Source organism: Mixophyes fleayi, chromosome 2 (genome assembly GCF_038048845.1).
Source record: "Mixophyes fleayi isolate aMixFle1 chromosome 2, aMixFle1.hap1, whole genome shotgun sequence".
In the NCBI taxonomy this organism is placed as follows: Eukaryota; Metazoa; Chordata; class Amphibia; order Anura; family Limnodynastidae; genus Mixophyes; species Mixophyes fleayi.
Genome location: NC_134403.1, coordinates 289,480,361 through 289,502,581, shown reverse-complemented (window position 1 = coordinate 289,502,581; position 22,221 = coordinate 289,480,361). Strand labels below are relative to the sequence as shown.

General features: G+C 37.5%; 1 protein-coding gene across 1 annotated transcript; it reads right to left on the bottom strand.

The window, feature by feature from the left end:
* Nucleotides 1–47: 47 nt before the first annotated feature.
* Nucleotides 48–20,144, bottom strand: TMEM183A (transmembrane protein 183A). Its single transcript, XM_075196353.1, has 8 exons — nt 19,917–20,144; nt 17,901–17,990; nt 13,653–13,817; nt 10,597–10,759; nt 8,540–8,720; nt 5,064–5,144; nt 4,204–4,359; nt 48–2,176 (listed from the first exon to the last, which is right to left on the bottom strand). The coding sequence occupies exons 1-8, from the start codon at nt 19,978–19,980 to the stop codon at nt 1,991–1,993; spliced, it is 1,086 nt and encodes a 361-aa protein (XP_075052454.1). The 5' UTR covers nt 19,981–20,144; the 3' UTR covers nt 48–1,990.
* Between the last annotated feature and the right edge of the window lie 2,077 nt (nt 20,145–22,221).

Here is a 22,221-nt window from a genome sequence, read left to right as displayed (position 1 = left end):
TTAGGTCATACTTGAAATATGCATTCAAATAAACAACCACATCAACATAATTTTACTTTTTTATTCCAAAGTCACAAAAGCAGCTTTCAAAATGAACTCATTATGTGTAGGTACATCCATGTGTATGGTTACAGCAAGAGCTAGAAATGATTTGCTTGTCACTTGTGTATGTAAAATGTAATCTGTACACAATGCATTTAGTGAGGTTTAAAAATAAAAAATATGCTTTTAAAAAATAAAACTATAGTTTATTTTAGCATATGCGCACACACACGCGAAACAAATAATAAATAGAGGGGACAAATCCCAAAATGAGAGTTTATCCAAACAGAACACACTGTAAGAAAACCACCAGTGAACAGAAGAGTCCCATGATCGCAATACTGTGCTGCGTATACTACCCACATCGACAGTAAAAAGACACATTATCATTTACTTATGGTAACCCCTCCTATGAGGAGTATATTAGGTCTGTCCATATGGAAAGTATATGTGCACAGCCTGAATACAAGATCTCTATCCTGCTCCATTTACCCCATGGTTTTCTCTTGTTGCATTCCAAACAAAGCATTCCAAATTCATGTCTCGATGAGCCTCAGGGCCATCAACTATTAAATAGTCAATAGGAGAACACTAGTAAATTAAGTGACTATTCAATATATAATTTGGTCCCCTGACAGTTATTACAATAATTGTACAAGATAAAAAAGGTATGTGAAGACAATCAACCTGTAAAAAGTGTTGAGTGTGAGTAGGGTAGGTCTACTTAAACAGATATTTTATTATTCCCCTTTTAAATGAGGACCAGACACCACAGCAAGATGAGAGACTAGCACAGGCCTGGCCAAACTGTGGCTCTCCAGATATCATCATCATCATCACCATTTATTTATATAACGCCACTGATTCTGCAGCGCTGTACAGAGAACTCACTCACATCAGTCCCTGCCCCATAGGAGCTTACAGTCTAAATTCCCTAACACACAGACAGAAGATATTAAGAAACTACAAGCCCCAGCATGCTTTGCCAGCAGATAGCAAGCCGATAGCTGGCAGGGTATGCTGGGACTTGTATTTTTACAACACCTGGAGAGCCACAGGTTGGCTAGGCCTGGAATAGCATGTCATGGATAACCCCCATCTTCCCTCATTGCCTCTACCTTCAACACTAGACCTGAAAAGACCTGCGGATGATGGCAAGGGTCTCTCCCCCCCCCCCCCTCCTCCCCTAGCTCTACTTAAGTCCTGATTGTCTCTCTTATAATAAAAATACCAGTACTATTAATCATATGTACCTTTCTTTTAGGTGTAGTAGCTGAAAGTAATTTTGCTTCGTACATTCATATTTTGTATACCATAAAACTATGCAAGAGATGGCTGTCCTGAAGCATATATTCTATACATTACTATACTTGGTATTTTTAAATAAAAAACATTAAGTATGAGCAGATTTTGCTTTTTATGGAAAAATTGGCAATCAGGTTTAGTTATTTATGTTTGTATGGAATGCATAAAGGACCAGAAAGGGTTTTTGCAATCTGTTTTCTTAACCTACATGACACAATAATACCATACTCTTCCTCTACATTCAGGGAGACTGAATTGTCTATCCTAGGGTTTAATACTGCACAAACACACACAACTTCATATTAGTAACAAACATTCAATCAAGGACATGACATTTTGAAACTCAGGAGATTCAGAAATTAAATTACCCAACTTGTTCCATTCTTTCAATTTCCTAACATGTATGTTTTTATTTTTTTAGTATACACCTTCTCTAATAGATATAGGGAAATGTCATTATTTTATCAAACTTATTATTAGAGATTAATCCTCTATCTGGAAAAAACAAAAACAGATTTTTAATCTTGAATATCATACTTCTATGCACTTTGGCAACAATAAAAATGTCCACTCATTCACTGAGAGTCACACTGTGTCTATGTTAACAATATATTAGTGTCCTTTGTTTTCTAATGCTCAGACACTAGATCATAGTTGAGAAGGGATATTTTGGATGCCACCAGTCTATGAGATGAACACTGTGTACAGGATCCAAAACAATCTGCACTCCTTGATCTCCACGAGGCTTCTTGCCATTCAATACTGGACAGTCATGGAAGATCAGTCTCACACGGTGGTGTCTCATATCGGTACTGACATTTATAGTCAACTAAAACAAAAACATTAAAATAAGGTGTTCAACATAGTAAAATAAAACAATAGAAATATGACCACAACAATGTATTAGGATGTAATTCTGCGGTGTGCTCTGGGGAGGGAGCAACTAAATATTTGTTAGCCAAGAAAATGTGACCTACTTTGTACTAGAGAACCACATTGGGGCTGATTCAATTCAAAGCGGTGTGCCACTATATTTTCAAATTCAGTTGTCTAATGCAGCAGTATGCAAACAGTCAGAAAGGCCAAGTGAAATAATCTTTATACTGTTAACCCAGCATATGACAATCTGGTGGTGGCACAAAAATAGAGTTATATATAATTTTTCTTATATAAAAATGTAAAATTACACATAGTAATTCACCAAAAAAGTACCACTGTTGTTGCCCAATTTATAATTGGAAGCATATACAGACCTCCAAGAAAAATTATATAACACTCTACACTTTTGTACAATTAAGCACTTGCTTTACTGTAGCAGGAATAAAACATTACACAAAATATTTTTCATTCACAAACTCACTCAAGAAATCAGTATGTCTGCTCCATGACTTTTTTGTTTTGTTTTTTCAAGACCAAATAATGGCAAAAATTACCCAATTTTCACAAACTGGATAAATGGGTGACCAAATAATAAGGGCATGGTTGTGTGTGCTATGTTTGACATAGCTAACATGTAAATTAAGATATCAAATACCACATAAAACTTATTCTAGTAACTACAATACTAGGCAACTCCCCCACCCCCCATGTCTCTGGTTTCTTTACAATGAGCGACAATGGCATTTTAATTAAGTAATTCACATTTAAAGCGATGGTTAACTTATATAAGTTACAAAGACTTTGATGTTTACAGTAAAGTATCAATCAAGTTTTACCTGATAAATGCAGATATCATAATGAAAGCTTTAAAGCACATATCTATGCACAGATACACAAACTCTACATGTGTTAGAATAAGATAAGCAATATATCTCTACAATGTAAGCCTTCATTGTAGAGCCATCTACCAATATATACTCTCATTTAGGTAGATTAATACTGCCATCTACTGTCTAGCTAGTCCTTACAATTCTCACTACCGATATTCAAATAGTCTTTAGAAACATGCAGGGTTGGTATTTCTTTGGGATCCTTTTTGGTGGACGACTGGAGACATTATATCTCAATCTCCTCAATGTGAAGATGGTGAAAGTGAAATGTGATTCAATGCCCTCTTGCTTTTGGCCCTGCTATGGAAGTTCTGAATGAGGCATTGTAAACCTTTGGCATACCGAATATAGCCCACAAGTTGTTTGTTGCAGAATCATAAATAGTGCAAATAAACCTAATTTGTTATAAGGGATACCAAAATATACAACTTGACAGAATAAAATAAAACAGAGTTTATTTGAATCTCACACTCTAAATATATATGAAGCATCAAACTATTTGACAAGTTGTGTTGGGGGTGTATTGATGGTTGTGTAAGGGTATACTATCCTTTTGTATGATTCTCCATTACAAGTCAGTTATAGATAATTTGCATAATCGACTAATGAAGAAGATTGTGAATTATTAGCTACCTGTGCTGTAATATAGCTTTCCTTGCGTACTCTCCATGTAAGCTCTAATTTGCTCTAACTTGCACCATCTGGCTTTCAGGACAGAACTGAAAGACTCACATGCTGTGTAAACTACGCAGGAATCTCTTTGGATGCCAACACACATATGGATGCACTCGAGCATCAGACGGTGATGCCAATGGACTTGCAGGCCTTATGAAAATGCTAATTTATAGAATGTTGGAGTTTGTTTAGAATCCCTTCAATTTCCACTTAGTCAAACAAGACTGTCTGTGTACCTAAATACTGGGTGCCAATTTACGTATAAACCTTTCCACTGAACATTGCCACCTTCTGTCTGCATTTTACCATTTTGTCCCAAGTTGGTACACAGTACATGTTTCACCTACATTATGTAAGAAAAAAAAAATAAAAAAAATTGTAACAATCATCCACACGTACACAAAATACTTACGTAGGTTAGGGTCATACCCATGACCACAGGGATGAATATAAAGTTTAGTGTGCTAACTTGAAGAAGGCAACATTCATGATCTGGGTTGTAATGGACTTCTTTGTACTTTGCAGGGGGATGCAGCTCATTAAGACAGTGGTTCTTCTGCTTTGGAGGCTAAAACATATATGAAGCCAATGAGAAAGAAATTATATAGATAAATATTAAACACATTTATGTATCATTAAAATAAAGCAGAAGATATTAATCTTTCCCTTACATAAAATAAGTCTTTGGACGGGGTAAATTAAATTAATCTCATCTGTATCAGTTGTTGTCCAACGCTTAGAGGACAATTGCTGTTTTTTTACTTACTCTAATGTAGCAGTTCCTGAAGTAGCCACAACATTCAAGCAGCTTATCACAATGTAGTGATGCCAGAACCTTTTCTATTAATTTATATAATCTACAATACAAGTGTCTAAAGCTAATTACTCCACAGGCAATAAACCTATACAGAAAATAGCATTTATTTGTTTATATCTAAGAATTAAAAAATATCATAAGTAACAATGTAGGTATCCGTGTCTTAAAACTGGTAAATATGGGGCTCACGTGGATGAGGGTTACTTAAAAATGAAACTATTTTCCCTCACCTTGGGCCTTTATGTTTAATTCTTGACATGTTTTATTGGGCATATGACCATAATTCTGTATATTTTGCATTTAAAATTGTACTGTGTACCTTCTCCTTTTTGTGTCTTTTTATTTTGCTTTCTGTACCCCTTTATCTGAAAAAGTTTTTTTCTTTCCCCCAACAATAGTTTTTATAAAAAAAAAAAAAAAAAACATTTTGAGAATATATATAAGAAGTAGCCTACCAGCTTTCTAAATTTGAAGTTAAACTCCCACAATGGGTCGGGCCTGCTCCCAGTTACTTTTCTGCACCAGAAAAGTAAACACTGAAAAGAGATACAAAATAATTTAGTTGTAATTTAGTTGTAACCAGACAAACAAAACTAAAGGTTTGTAAACACAGAAAAGTCAACGTTGTCATGAAGCTGAGAGATAATAGAAATGGATATCAGGAGGGGGTGGATCTTGAAGCAGGCGGTACAGTGCATGACGGTCTCCTAAATATAATGATAACTCTATATTTACCCAGGGGGTATTGACAGTGATGGACTCGGAGGACAAAGCATATTACAGACTGGTGTTTAGTGGTTCACGCTGGAGCTAGCAGGAAATTACATCTATAAATAAACTGCAGTGAAACTAACGCATTTTACACTCATCCTACATAGATGAAAATTACCAGTAACCTCTTGTGTAATGGCTGGTCTCAAAAAGGAATGTTTCCATGTAACGCCACAGGAGCTGAACATGTAATTTCAGAATGACAGTAAATGACCAAGGGCCGTCATGGACGTAATTAGCGACAACAAACGAAGATCACCTGCACTTTCAGAATGTGCTAGTGGGAGCCGGCCTGGATTATGGGTTTGGCTACTTCTTTGTAATTGAAAGCAAGTGTTGCAATATTATTGTAGCAGATATACAGTAGGATGTTTAGAAATGCCCTGCATAAGAAATGGTTACAGTTTCATTAATGGCTCCGTGTATGGCTATACTTGTAAATGAAAGTACCCATTTAGCAAATGGAAGTGTGGTTTAGTGCATGACTCATGTTATCAAAGTTCAACATGTCTTGTAGTGTGCATTTTGCTAAATGATTGTCACTTACAAGAAACTGCATATTATTACCATGAAAATTTCCTTTACAGTTTAAGATTACAATCTATACTAAATTGGAAACAGGGAGAAAATGAGTTGAGTTAACTGTGAAGGACTATACAGTCATTCACAGTAAAGAACAGAATACTCAGGTTGTGAATATGAACCAAGTGCAGTTTGTTGTATTTGGGACAATGGTGTTCTAGATAGTGTGCAAAGGTAAAGATAAGTTGATAGTTTGAGATCAGGAGGCATTAGTGTTTAAATGAAATGGGTCATAGGATTGTTGAGTGTTGTGAAGATCAGCCCAATATGGAAAGGTAGCAATTTCTAGTGATGGAGAATGTAAGGCCATGTAAGTCAATATCATTATTTAGATCCAAGAGCATTAGAGTTGTGAAGTGGATTTTCGGTAAGGAGGGCAGTCTACACAGGGAGAGTCAATGACACAAAACATGAAAAGCTGTGCCAACCTATGTAGGAGGTATGTATTGCCAGTATTCCCATCCACTGCCCCATCTACGGCTCATGGAAGCAGACCTTCTGCATTGCCCATTCTTCAGTCTACAGTCCGGGGGAATGAGTCATCAGCACTGCAGGACTCCTTACATGGAGTTCTGCAGTAATATAATAGAAGCCATGTGGCTAGCAAAGTGTGTTACTGCCATTACACAGCTGTGCTCTCCATGCTGAAGATGGAGCAGGCTGTTACTGGAGAAATACTGTTTCTCACAAACTCTGCACAGGAAGGGGGCTTTAAATATTTATATTGTATGTTTACTGGTTCTCTGAACAGATTAATATTCATATAAAAAAACAACAGTAAAAGCATTACTAGGAACTTTTCTATACACAGCCAATTTCATCCAATGTAGGCATGGTATGGGATGTTTGTGTTATACTGTAAGACTGTTGTGAGGGGCAGGTAATCCCTTATGGTACTCACATTAAACATTTTGTTATACTACACACATCTATTAAAACAGCAATTTTTATGCAATTTATACAACACACAAAGGAGGTTCATTCAACTGAAGTCTTTGGAGGATACAGCATTATACATCAGCAGAGAAATGTTAGAAGCGCCACAACACATTAATAAATGCAGATAGGGCAAAGACACACAAAGCTCTGTCCACATATTTCACTGAATACACGCTCATAAAGTAAACCCTTGCTTGCAATGTGGTCACTTTCTTCTGCTTCTCGAATACAATCACAAAGTGTAAAATGTACAGAAGTTGCACACACAGTATTTGCCCATACACTGAGATCGAATGGCTTGAGCTATTTGGGTTAAACAGCAGCCCAGTGATGTACATCTGTGTCTATTGATCAAGAAACTTCCCCATATATATTCAACATTAAAAAAAAAAAAAAAAAAAAATAGACTGAAATATAAAATCAGATAGGTGTGTGTAATTGTACCTGTACTAACATTTGCAACTGCTTGAGCTGCTTATTGGACATTACACTAGCTTCCTGTCGTGTTACAATGCAAAAACAACGTCTGTGTACTCCCAATTCTCAGAAAAACCCCAAAAACAGACACAACCACCTGTTGGCCACTCAAACAGTACTAGCTCAGATACAAAGTGTAAAACGCAAGTCATTGTAACATGGAATCATTCCACAAAATTGGTGCCTGCATACGAGCAGTACCAGCAAGTGCTATTGATTTTATTTAAAATAGCACAGCAAACATTCCATCAATAAAGGTTCAAGAAGTCAAATGTAAATGACACACAGTACATTTAAATACAGCTAATAGCAACAAAAGAAAAAACTAAACAGTCCCTTCATGCAAAAAAAAAGCACCACTTGTGCAACCGAGCCTACAGGCTGTGTCAATACACTCAGCTGTCAGCAACAATCCAACTAACTAGTTAGAGGGCAGGGTGAAGCACAGATCTAAAAGTCACTTATCTACATTGGGAGGGCCGAGCAAAGTAAACAATAAGCCAAAAAAACAGATACCACATTCACCAACACTGTATATGGAACTTGAAATTTTCTCTTTACAACAGCATTTCTCATTTAACACTTGGTTGAAGAGTTCCTTCCAGCGACAGTTTGAAATATGGTAGCGTGTTTTTTTTATAAAAATTGCCTGCTCTCGTTTGCATTACAGAAGTCAGCAGTCCTGTGAGCTTGTGTGACCTACCACAATGCTGCTGAGCTGTTTTTACGCATGGACGTTTCCACTTCACAGTAACAGCACTTAGTAGACTGGGGCAGCTCTAACAGGGCAGAAATTTGAAGAACTAACTTGTTGGAAACGTGACATCCTATGACAGGGCCACACTGAAAGTCAGAGCTCTCCAGTACAACCAATTCTACTGATAATATTTGAGATTGTAAGGCTGTATGCTTGATTTTATGCATCCATTAGCAATGGGTGTGGCTGAAATGACCAAACACTAAATTAAAGAGATGTCTACAAACTTTTGGCCATGTAGTGTGTGTGTGTGTTATGAACATTAACAACAACAAAAAATCCTAGAAATATCCAAATGCTGTAATGGAGCGATATTTTAGAAGTTTGAAGTTTCACCAGAAGCAAAAGTCAACTGTATTAAAACAACTTATCAAAAAATAGTAAAAAAAAACCCCAACAACTTACTGTTGAATTTAACAAAGTGTTTGGTGTTGATTCCGGTAATGACGGGTTTTTAGCCACTCTGGAACAAAAAGGCTCGTACATATGATATAGGGAACGAATTACACATGCACGCAGCGACCGCAGCCTGTACATACATGCTGGATGTAAAGTAAGAGGAAGGTAGGAGTTTGGATGGTAATGTCTGGAAAATAAATAATCATTCATTGAAATATCACAAAATATAAAAGCAATTTACAGATTATAAGTACAAAACACATCAAATACATTTTAATAAATTATCCACAATATGGGACCAATTCAATTCGGCTGCGTTATTCTAGGGATAACACGGCCTATTTCCGCTAATACACAGTAATAGTGCACAGTATTGCCATTAAAATTTCCATATTAACGCTGATTTTTGTTCGCATTTCTTGGGGCCACGAGCAAATATCAGGGTTAGAATTACCGTATTAATGGTAATACTATTAGCACTGCGTGACTCCTAAACGTGGTCGAATTGAATTGGCCCCTATGTGTCTATATATGCACTGACATTCATGTATTGCTGCACATAAAGATATGACATGAGTATTAGGACGGTTATAAACAAATACAAGATAATTAGTGAACTAAACAGATCTATATAAAATACATGTAATATTACATTATAGCTACAATGACAAGGACTTTCCAATCTGGAGCTCTTCCTTTTTGATACTTCCAATTAAGAAGTCAATTACTAGATTGCAGAAACAATATGATATATGCGAGTATGGGGCAAGTACTAGCAAAATGGATTTATTGGAAATACACTTTAAAATGTGGAACGCACTTAACATATTGTAATACAGCGTGGACCAGAGTCATAGATGAAAGGGCGAGGGGTGAGAATAGGTATAGGGGTTGTGCCCAGAGGAGTTTATGTTCTTATGTCTAAGGGTTAAACTACACAATTGCTTTTCAGTCTGTCACCTATCTTGTAGCAGCTTTTGATTTATTTATTTTTGCAACCGCTGCATAATGCAGCCAATCACTTTCATGAGATTCCGGGTCCAAAAATGCAACATTGACAGGCATAATGCAATTGCAAGGCAAATACGAAAAATAAAGACAGGAAATAAGGAGAGAAGATGTACAGTGAGTTTTGTTCAAAAAAAGTACATGTCAAGGGTCCATCATCCCGTTACAGCAGTTACTGGCCGGCCTAGAGCAGGGAGCAAGGAGGTAGGTGTCCTACAACGACCCAGTTAAAGCCCTTATCTCACCCCAACTGAGAATCTGTTGCACAATTTGAAAATTAGGATCACAAGGGTCATCCGTCTAACCTGAACAATGGGGAGCAAATCTGCCTGGAACTATGGGTCAAAATCACTCCTAACAGTGTGCAAAGCTGCTACATACTTAACCAAGGAATGAAAGTTAATGCTGCAAAAGTGGACTCTACTAAATATCAAAGTGTAATAGCTCAATACTATAAGCAGCATATTCAGGTTTTTCTTTTTAGTAAAGATATTTTTGTAACAAAAATTTTCAGTGCTTTTAATTTAAAATATCACAGATCAAAATTTCAGTATAGGATTTGCTATTCAGTAAAATGAGTGTATACATAAAGGGTGTGAACACTTTTGCATACACTTCCTTACAATGAAGCTGTGGGAAGTAGGCAGCAGTAATTTACTTTTCATGCAATCCTACAAGGAAATTGCATAAGCTATTTACCAACTTCTTCCATATGTGCATATTCAAATAGCAGGGACTCATGTTAATAATACAGTGGCATAAAAAGGGATATACTATTTAACCATGTCTGATAAAAAGGCAAATAATGACTTTCCCAAGATCAAAATATTAACCCCACACAGACCCTGGTCCCAATCTATGTAGCAGACATAAAGCCATGAGAATCACTAAATACTATGAGAATATGCTTTACATTACAAAATATCTAAAAACCATATTGAAGCAAAACGCTGTGTGACCCAAGAATAGCCACCAAAAAGGTCTTGGTGCAGATCTTTTATCACGGGATTAGGATAGAAGTATAGGTCATTAATATTCTACACTACTTATCACACCTTTTGTACAATCTCATCCAAAAGACAGCAGTGCAAGTAACGGTCCAAGTTTTCTTACAAATAAGCGCAAACGTCACAACATCTTCAGGACGGATGTAAGAGGAAAGCAGAAGCCAGATGTCAATGGGATAATCCTCTCCAGTTATATCTGCGGTGCCATTGTCTGAAAGAGGAGCATACATTCATTGAAATATTTTATTTTGAAAACAATAAGAAAACTTCAAAACAATTACATAATAATCAAGTTCAGTAACTATCACATGATGTGGGCTGTAGTGAATGATGGTTTGTCTGGTCAGTACCACGCATGAAGGGGCTTAGATATGCTGGCTCAGCAACAAACCACACTAGCATTCATTGTAAAATGTTGGAATCTATGTGAAATCTGATTGGTTGCTATTGGTAAATGAACCTTTTGCTCTTCAGAAGCCTTGCCCCCAAACCAACAGCTACTTGGCAAACCTCCCAAAATAGCATTTTGGAGCCAAGAGAAATATTAAAGACTTTCTTACGGACCCTGCATTTACCAGCAGAATAGTATGCACCATCAGCATGTAGTCAGCTGATGCTGGCTCCTGCATACAGAAGCATGCATAATATTTTCTTAGTGCTCGTAATATTAGTTGCAACACCAGAGTTACTACTTCCACTAGAGCCTGTAAATGTATGAAAAGAGCCCCCAAAACATATAGCTTCACACACACAATTCCTCTTCACATGAGGAATCTATTCAAAGTGTAATACTAAAAGGTCAGAGAAGAAAAAGCCTAGTCCAGGGGGCGGAAACCCCCGGAACATGTGCCAGAAGTGGCACGCAGACCCCTTCTGTCTGGCATGCTGAAGCTCCGCAGCTGTCAAACTAAAGAAACACAAGATGGGTGAAACTGATGCACAGCAGCTCTATTTCAATCATCTTAGGTTGCTTTAGAGAAGCAGCTCCCACGGAACGAAAGCTGCCCAGGTAAGTAAGAGGCACAGCAGGGAACTGCGGTTTGATGTGGTCCCATTACTATTATAATGATACTAACATGATAAAATAATAAATTTATAATATATATATATATATATATATATATATATATATAAGTTAGTAGTGGCAGTATGAAAATGTTAGTGAATGTAATATGATAGTTTTTTTGATCAAAACAGTGAAAGTGGTGTATGCCATTGCACTGTAAACCAGTATTATATATAATGATTTTTTGGCAGCGCACTGAAAGAAAAAGGTTGCAGACCCACCACCCCTGGTCTAGACTTACATAGTGAGGAGAATTTCATTCCGGACATTGGTTCTTTCCTTTTCCACTCAATGATTAAGTAAAAAGGCGAATTGACAAATCTCTTAAAACCAGTGAGGCTCATTAAAGACACAGCTCAAAACTACTTGGCTCTGCCCAAAAGGGGCAGTTATCTGATACCAGCGTAGCAGGTATATACTGAGGTCAGTGGCGAGACTCCCCCCTTCTAAACTGTGTACTGATTTGGCGGACCGATCCACTAAACACCAAGGTCAAACAAGTACAGCGAGTGCAATCACCAACAGAACTAGCATAGTGGCTGTATCCACCAACTGGCCAGAGCCAGGAATTATCAACTGGTTGGAGAAGGAGTCTAGCCCTATGTCTGTATCTGCAAAAATGTATCACCAACAGCAGCTATAATTGTTACTCCTCTACCTTTTGTTTCAAGTGAACCACTTGCCTCTGAAATTGTAAGCTTATCTAAGATGGGTCACCTTTACCTTTATATCATTGTATGCACTGTTTGAATCATGATCCCCTCAACATACAGCTATACATAATATGCTGGTAGTTTATAGATATCAATCATAATAATCTTGTCTACACAGTCTAGCCATTAAAACAGTGGGTCCTCTATCTGCCCTCTAGTCCATTTGCAGAAGGTTTTGCTGGGTATCTTCAATAAATGCTTCCTAGGAACCCACAGATCTTCAGGTATTGCTTCAGGTATTGTCAGGTGGATGACAATATTGCTGGGCTGCCAACTAACCCCCCCCCCCCCCCAATCTAACTTTACCCAGGCATTGCACATGCACTGCATATACCCCACACTTGTGTCTTCTAGATGATATTGTTAGCAGATGGTCCCATGTTGCCTGCATTGTGTTTATTTTTGCAGTGTTTATATTTCCTTCACAAGATTTATGTCGTTCCTGTATAGAAGACAGCTTTAAAATCACTCATGAAAAGGAGTGAAAATGTCTTGTTCCTGTAATTAAGGAGGGTGGTTACATCGGTCACATAACTGCATAGTATGGAAGTGTTCACTTCCCCGTATTATTTAAGAGTCAAGTGAATTTTAGCACTCCTCCCTTTACCACATCCAATGTGTATTAGTGAGTGTGAATTCTATTAGTAAGATAGAGTTCAGAGAAGAGAAAAATATACCAAGCTCTTTACTAGTAAAATAAAGGATAATGGCATAATTATTCATAAGGATAATGTTTTAGGTTTTGGTGGGATTGTATAAGCCAAATAAGACAATGTGACTTCCATACCAAGTTCTTCCAATCCCACTGGTTCCTAATGCAGAAACTCTCTACTGTTTGGGTAAATTTTTTTCCCCCAAACTGATAGTGAGGTTTTTAAAACGTTGACAATCCTACCAGCAGTTTGAATAAACAGGCTACCCGTACAGGTGGAGGGGATCGCATCGCATGCTGGAGACACTGCAGGACCTGCTATATGGAAAGATTGGGGGAGCATGTACATGAAAATGATATTACTTGACCTTGAATCTGTCATAACTGCTTCCAGGCTTAATGTTGGTGCTCTTCATGTACATACTTTTTAAGAATATAAATTATGGTTCCCTGTTACACAGGAGCTAATGTAGAAGCGCTCAGGTGACAGGGAGCCAGCAATTTAATTATATATAGTAATGTAACCAAGCTAAAATATATTTGGGTCAATATAATTGACGTTTCTTTTTAGGTCTTCAGCTTATTTTAGATATAGCAGAGCCCCCGCCTTACTTGGAAAGCCCAAAGTCCTAACCACTCTGGAAAAAAAGATACCAGTTGTGTGTTCTCTTACCCTTGTGCTTCTTACTTTTCTTTTTCCTACAAGTGGAGACTCCATTTAGATTTTCCATGTCGTTCAGTTCATCACTACTTTCATATTGCTGTTCATTCTCAGACAAGACGGAGAATCCATCCTCATTGGGAACTTGGGAGGATCCCAGGCCACAGAGCGCTTTCACTAATACAGCAAAATCAGAAAGAAAATTACATCCACACATCATAAAACAATCTATACAGTAGACCATGAAAAACGGTTCATACTTAAAAAACACAAACAAATGTATGAGCATTTTTTATTCAATTTGTTACTTTTGCTATAACTTTTAATTGTTAAAACTAGATAAAAAGTATAATTTACAGTGTGATTCATTCATTTACGCTATATGTACTCTTTCAGGAGAAAGTTTAACATGTATTCAAAAAATATATTACTATTTGCTCAGAAAACATAGGCCAGTTATACAACATTTCACGTTTACTGAAGTGGACTTGACATTCCCACTACAATAGTGTCTCTAGAAAAAGTAAATGTAAATAAAGTGTCTTTGTTTAAAGAAAAAGCAGTTTGATTTATAATTTTGCAGCATCAAAGCAAGCGTGACAGAGGGGGCAGAAGAGATAAGCAGTCTTTCTAGTTGTATCTGTTTACCCCATTATAAGCAGCCAATACCAAAGGATTTTGAAACAACAAAACAGAAAAACTATATACAGCAAAACATATTTATAGAAACAAACTGTTTATGATGCGAAATATAGGAAAAACAAACAGGAATAAATACATTTATAAGGACACTGGCTCTGTTCGGAAGGTATTAGTTACAAATGGGGTCTCCCCATGAAAGATCATTACGCATCTTGACTCCCAACTTTAGCTGGGATAACCCAATAAATCTACAAGTTGAATGGAATATATCAGGACCACCTTCTGACGTACCTGTAGAACCAGTTATACAGCAGAGACAAAATCCCTGGATAACAGTAAGCCAGAAGTTAAAGAAGCGCAAAGTGAACAGCAGATGTTAGAGAATCGGAAGGCATAGCACTATTTAAGCTTCGCTCCAAGGAAAAGGAAAAAAGAAAGACTACATTTTTTCCACCAATAGCAATTTAGGTTTTTCCAACTTGTACTGAAAATTGCCAGAGGTTGACCAGCTTTCAGCTCTGAGTGGCCTCTTTACCATCTCATTTTCTTTGGAGTTGATACAAACAGAAAAAATGTGTTTTGAAGCTCAGCATTCAGAACCTTAAGCTCAAAAGCATTGTATTTACTCTTCTTATTGTGATATTTATAACCAGAGCTTTTCAGGTACTCCTATAGATAGAGATCAGGGTCTTATTTACCCCCCCCCCCCCCCCCCCCCCAAAGATATTTATCTCCATATGTTTAGATTCATTATGATAGGTTGTGCCATAATGTATCTAAACAATTAGTAACAGCTAAGCTCTAAACAATAGTCTTAGGTTTAGAACCGTTTCTATTAAGGCCACATGGCTAGGTACACCCTACAAAAGCTACTCAACATATTTAGAATGTAAAAGGTCTCAAGGTATAGGAACCTATTCAAGCAGCACACTAAAATGCTATTTGAACTAAAACTTGAGTTTAAGACTTTCCTCAAGCAAAGAGGCAGCTTATGATTACCAGCTTCCCTTTTCCTTGGAACAGATATCTTGCCCATTGGACTGTGGCTCTGTTTTTTTTTTTTTAAAGGAATACTTCACGTCATAGTCACTTGGCTTATAAAATGATACCAACCCTAGTCTACATTCTTTATCTCTAGTGGTGGAAATGGTTTTATTCCAGGAAGACCTGCTGTTGGTGGGAGGCCTCAATGCCCTTCTAGTTTGTTCCAATGGAAAGTCAACTGTAAGACAAAGGTCAGTTGTCCCACTTGCTCCAATGATTAGTTAGATTCCTTGAGGATACTTGAAAAAAGATTAAACATTCAGGAGTACGTCATTCAAGCAGCCACCTGGATTACATATTAACCAGGCTCACTTACAGTACATACTGTATATACTCAAGTCCGGGATACATTGTAAGATCACGTTCCACTTACTTTGAATCTCAAACTGCTCATACAAATATATATATATATATATATATATATATATATAAAATAAAAGTAGAACTTAGACACCATTAAAAGATTTCATATCTGTAACAGGATTCATAAAAGCATACATAGTTCTTGGAGATCAATTGTGGTTCTTACACTGCCGAAGTAAAAAGATGGGAAACGCATAAATGCGTAATTGAGAGGAGTTAATAAAAATCAATTTAGAGCCATAGAAGTAAAGAGATTAGTGGAAGTCATTAATAACTTGGATAAAGTCCATAAATGCTTAGCAGACAGATCCAAATTCTTGGACAAGCTGAGAAACATTGCAATAATAATTTCAGCTAATGCAAATATTTAAAGGCCTGTATTCCATATTTCTATGGAGATAAAAAATGCGGTAGACTCTTAGATAGCTTTATCAAGACAAAGAGGGCCCTCACCTCATAGTAGGTGTCAAAGAAAAGATTCATAAGAATTATAAAGATTGTGGGCAATTTAAAGATTTTTATGACTCGCTCACAATTTGCAAAATCGTGTACATAACCATGACGGTTATGCAATAAATCAGTATCTCTTCCCTGAAGCTGAAAACCCTCGCTCCAACTCAGGGTGAATATTTGAGGAGCCCTTTTACTACTGTATAAATGACACACGCATTAAATAGCCAGCAAGCAGGAAAAACTATAGTCCAGATGGTTTAGTTTAAAATATTACGCACCGCTTCAAGCAGAGCTTCTACCCTTAGTGACAAGCTTAAAAAAATAACTATAGTAGCAAACAACTGTCAGAATATGACTGCTACCTAACCCCAACAAATGTTGGGTTTAGGTTGAACAGGAGATTGTGGCAGGTATAGACAGTCATTGCTTAATACGGATTTTAAATGAGGTGCTTAAAAATAGATGCAAACCCCCTACTTTTCTTACCTAAACCGCCTGAGCAAGCTAGTCACTTCCTAGAAGAGAAGCGCAAAAACACATGAGCTGAAAGATAGTGTTATAGCATAGCCCCAATAAAAAGATAAATTCTATACCAATATTGTTTCTTCCCACCCATATATTTGGAATATATTAAGGTGTTATGTGCTTGCATCACAGCTAGAATTAAAGCTCATGGCCAAGATGTGCACAGCTGCCAGTTATCATTGCTAATTTTTACTTTTAATATGGAGGGTTTAGCTGCCTTAGTTAGACAAAACCAAAGCATTTCATGGGTCATCATTTGCATGAGGGAAGAGGGACTGGCACTGTTTACTGCAGACATCCAAATTATCCATCTGAATATTCAGGTTTTACAGAAAACTATAGTCTTTAGTAATTTGCTGTTCTTTAAGATAAACCCAAGCAAAGCAGAAGATGCAGATGTATTGAGGAGTCTGTCCATGCTAGAGAGCTTGAAATGAATCTATGCTTTTCATTGGTTCTTGTCTGATAACAAGAACCAAACCTTACAGCTTTTTCAGCTGTAGTTTTATTCCTCGAGGAACCACTAAATTTGTTTTTGTTTGAATTAAAGCAATGAATTCATTGTTATAATTCTCTCTTATGTCCCCGACCAGTCACCCATCCGCCTCTTTCATTTTCAATCTACTATACTTCACATCCCATAATATAATAAAAAAAAATCTATAAAATTTAAATTAAGATGCCCGTTTTACTCCTAACAGATTGATCATGTAAATTGCACTGACATATAAAGCAATGTGTAGTGTAACCCTCTGAAAAGGTCAGATTCTGGACTGCTTACAATGTCATACAAAACATGGCAACTGCCACATCAATGACAAGGTGCAACGATCACACTCTGACAACAAGCTAAGTAATATGCTTATTAAATTCCTAGGACCAGAGTATATTACACTACAGACACTTCCAAAAACCATTATTTACACTATACATAGATCTTCAGAATACTACTTTAGTTCCACTTTAATATATATGTAAACAAAGTGCTTGAAAGCAGACAATGTAATAAAGGATCAGATTATGTGGCAATATTCCCTTTTCAAAATAAACTACTCAGTGTCAACAGGTATGCTTATGGAACAGTATTTCGACTAGATTAACCAAAATAAAGAGGAAAGACCATATTTGCACACCTACCACCACCCATTCTCCCAGAAAATCTTACAGCTTAAGGGAAAAGAAGATCTAAGACAATTAAATAACAATAATTAAAACATATTATCCAGTTCTCACCTTCTTTTTGAACTGCATTGGCCACCGATTTTTTCACTCGTCCAGACTTCACAATTGCTGGATCAGAATTGGCATAATCTGCCACCGTAACTGGAAGAGGAAAATAAACACGTTACCATTTTCAATGTGGCTGATTATCCCCAGCAATGGGAAGACAGAAAAAAACAAGTATGTAATAAAATTGCTGAAGCAGAAATAAAATTATAATGGGTGCAGCGAGTGGCGTCCTTGCCACATAATCTCAACAAACTCAAACCTATTAACAACTAATAACAAAGGAGGTGGAGGTTAAGGAATAATGCAATCTTTAAATAATATCTGTGATGAACGTAATATTGGCACATTAAATGTATGCGCTTATTTTATAATTGTAACCCTAGAAATACGTTTTGCAAAGACCTCAATAAACCCCAATACATTTTCTGGCTTTGTGGGTTTTCAAAATGCAGTCCTGGTGGGGCAAAAGTAGTTTGTAGGTAACATTACTGCCCTATGTGCAATGATTGCAGCAGAGAACTAGATGAAGCATTGCAGTAGCTGTTTCGACCCAGTACCATTATCACCAAGCTCTCTTCAGTATGTCTCAATTAGCTAGTATGTGTGCTCTGTACCAGCAGCTTGCAGAAAAGGTAACAGGAGTTTTATGCGGAATACAGTGGGACAGACAGTCCTTTAACTGCGCCTGTTATCCAGCGTAAACAATATGTACGCCACAGGAGGCCTAGTACTGCTGTGTCTGCTAAACTAAAGCTTATAGATACCATGTTGTATTGCCAAATAGCTATATTTTGACCTAATAAGAGTTAATGGAAACAATTTGTTTAAAAGTAGAACTGTCCTATAAGCAGAAATTACAGTTAAGAAAGGACATATTGCATAGATGGTTTGAAGCACTATTAACATAGATTCTGATTGAATATTTGTGTTTTTGCAATGAAATTATATATCTATATTTTCAGTTATGTTTCCTTTAAAGCTTCACAATCACCTCCACATTACGTTTTACTAGCTTTCTTGCTCCCGCAGCTGGAGCCCCCTGCATTCTTCTCACTAGAGCTAAAAGTCACTAGGAGTGGAAGGACAGTGGCTTATGATGAATCATCCTACTCACACACTCCAATGCCACCATTTTAAAGTAGCCAATGTAAAGGATTTGCAGATTTTGTATTACAGAACAATTATAGTCCCAGGAAGAATAGTTGAATGGAGCAGTCCCTGAGGCTCTGGCTAAGGGAGGGAGGTTTGTAAATTTTTAATATGCTGGTAGTAGTGCAGCTTTAACACAACACTAGAGAGATTATAAGAAGTTTCCCAACTGGTAGAAAGCTTGGTTAGACATGGTCTTAATGTACGGTCTGCTTATGAAAGAAACACCTTTATTACATGGTCAATTTTTACTCAGGTCTGTGTCAGATCATCATTTATTCCCTAAGGATTATGTCAAGTGGATAGGGTTTGCATTCTTTAAAGTCAAGAAGATGAGGGAATATGATATGAAAGCTTATTTAACTTATAAATGAGCTATCATGCTTCATGATCCACCATAAGCATATCTCATGTTACAGCCTTTTTGCTTCTGAACTTATCAGGATCTGTTACTAACTGGCAATGGCCGTGTACTCAAGTTGTTCATATTCTTCTACTGTCTGTAACTTTCCTATAGAGCAAGAGTGCCAGGTTTTGAGAAAAAGCATCTACTTAACTAGAACTAATATAGGTCCCTGTAAATGGGACTATTGCTAATGATTTATTACAACTCTTAATGGCTGCACAAGTGAAAATGAGTATTCTCTTGGGCAACCTGGATCTCTCCAGCTCTAGTGGAACTATGTGTCCTAAAGGCTGCCAGGCATGATGGGGCTTGTAGTTCAACAACAGCTGGTAAACCACAGGTACCACTAACTGTTGCACGTCTAATGATGTCTCTAATGGGTCTATAACGCTTCATCACATGCGATAAGGAGATGGTGATGTTCATAGAACAGTCATAATGACACGAGGTTTTCTCCCTCTCACCTCTGTGAGAGCTCAAGTCATCAGCCCGAAACTTCAGCCGCTTTCGGTCCCGTTTCCTTGGCATGGCTGAGGCTTGGTTGGGGTGAGGGTCGCGCAGGCTGTGGATAGGGGGAACCCGGTGCGGCCATGACTACAGACCACGTGGGATAGAGAGGTGTAGAAGAGAAAGTAGGTGAAATACTCCAGGGTCTTCGGCCATCACGGAATATATCAGCCTCTTCCCCAGTGTCACAGTATTGACCTGGAAGTAGTCGTACTTCCGCCCGCCAGAACTACACCTTGTGGTTGGCAGATTACACTAAACAAGACAGACTGTATACTAAATGTTGGCTCCACTTACCAGAAAGCTCGTTTGCTGGTTAAACCGTGTTCAGCAATGCCATGTTTCTATTTATACAAAGCAGGTGGACGGAAAATGTTAGAGCTCAGCTACCTCTATATTCGTTTATTTATATATAAATATATCCACCAATATGTATACTAATTTAATTTTCAACATTTTTCCAGAAAAGACAAAAAGAAAAGCAAAACCCAAGCATATTCAATTAAACAACATATAGAGGTCGAATTTAAAGAGAAGTGGAAGACATCTAAATTACTGTTTATTATAAGTTAAGGAAAATTGAGATTAGGTTGAACTTCTTTCATTTTTAAATGAAAAACCAGGACACCATGACCTAAAGTTTACTCAAGCCATAATATTGAAATACATACTTCTATTTGTATGCCAATTAAAATTATAGGAACTTATACCCAATTATCACGTTAGCTTAGAAGTCAGTATTATGGGAAAATAAGCATTGTCAGTTAAAGATAAAAGGATTGTCCTGGGGAATTCGATACACTTGGTAGCCCTATTGTTATAGGGGATGATCAGTTCTGGGGGCTAGAGTCAAGGTCTAGGGGGCTAGAGTCGAGGAGAAAAGCAGGAGAGGCGAGAGAAAGATTCTGTGGAGATTGTTCCCGGCTCCAAGAGGGCCTGGTACATTTCATAGTTTAAGAAAGCTATGAGGGATTTGTATATGGCTGTGGTCTTTAATTACATCCAGATTGAAGAATTGATGGTTAACTTACTACTCCAATGCTGCACCATCTCACCTATTTCCATAATCGCGTTAATATGGTAGAGTCAGTCTTTTATGTTTGGTACCTAGTTCAATTTCCATAGGCCTGGAATGTGTTTTCAGCATTTAAGTATTGAAGTAGGAAATTCTTGTAGGCTTTATTTGGTAAAGCATTTGATGAAGACGTTAAATTTGGGCATCTGTATGCTGGTTATTGTCATCAACAATCTAAGAATCTCTAGCCAATGCAGTTGTATTTTCATGCCATGCCACTAAATATGAAAAATCCTTTCCATCCATCCAACTGATTAGTGAAGGAGAATACTTTTAAACACCATGGTTGTCTTCTGTCATGGACACAGCTGGATTCTTTGATCCTGTTGATCAGGGAATATTTGTGTGTTACCCAAAAATATATTTTCCCATAACTTAGGTGTGAGAAGGCACATTTATTTAAACAGTGTAAATTGTCTACAAGAGATTTCTATGGAAGAGGGATAGTGCTTATCTTGCATATAACTCCACTGGTGTATCTGATTGCCCTCCCTTAGCTTAGAATAGAGCATGGAGCAGAGTGTCGGGTCTTCAAGAGTTCCTCACTCAGACAAAACTATGTAAAAAATCTATGTAAAAATGTATATGAAGCAAAGAACCGGTGAATTGTATGTTGTTTCTTAGGAGGATATTTGAATGGCTGTTAAGAGTGGTTGTAACACGCAATACTTGGGGGATTTGAGTAAACACCTGTTCCAATCAGACCCTTACTTTTAAAGGAACTAATCTAATCAACAGGTTTTTTTGTAATTGAAGGTCGAGGTGCGGTTCTTCCAATTACCCAGTGCAGAGCACTGCACGAAAGGACTGTGCAGGTTGTTTGTGACTTTAGACCCTCCCTAAAGGGAAGGGCCTTGTTCTTCCTCATCCCCCAGGAGCCAAAAGGCCCCAGATATGGACAAGGGCCTTCAGGCCCCCCTTCGCCGAAGCTTGGAAGGACCCCTTGACATCACTGACCTTTGGAGCCAAAAGGCCTTTTAGGAGGCAAGGGTCTTCAAACCCACCTCCGCCGCAAGGCTCCTGCAGGCCCCTTTCTCCCCATGGTAGGCCAAAAGTTCTGCTGAGGAATTGGTTATTCAGCGCCCACCAAAAGGAGGGAGCGTTTGGTGACTAGGGGAGAGGGTTGACCATAAGGGTCTATACCCAAACCCCAAAAACAAAAATGTGTAAAGTGTGGTGCCAATAAA

What these genes read in the sequence shown, in the direction of transcription:
- TMEM183A (XM_075196353.1), bottom strand. Translation starts at nt 19,980, where the DNA reads ATGCCAAGGAAACGGGACCGAAAGCGGCTGAAGTTTCGGGCTGATGAC. An exon ending in TGACTTGAGCTCTCACAGAG is followed by an intron (nt 17,991 to 19,916) that starts GTGAGAGGGAGA and finishes TTCCTCTTCCAG; the next exon opens with TTACGGTGGCAGATTATGCC. An exon ending in CAATGCAGTTCAAAAAGAAG is followed by an intron (nt 13,818 to 17,900) that starts GTGAGAACTGGA and finishes TTGCTGTATTAG; the next exon opens with TGAAAGCGCTCTGTGGCCTG.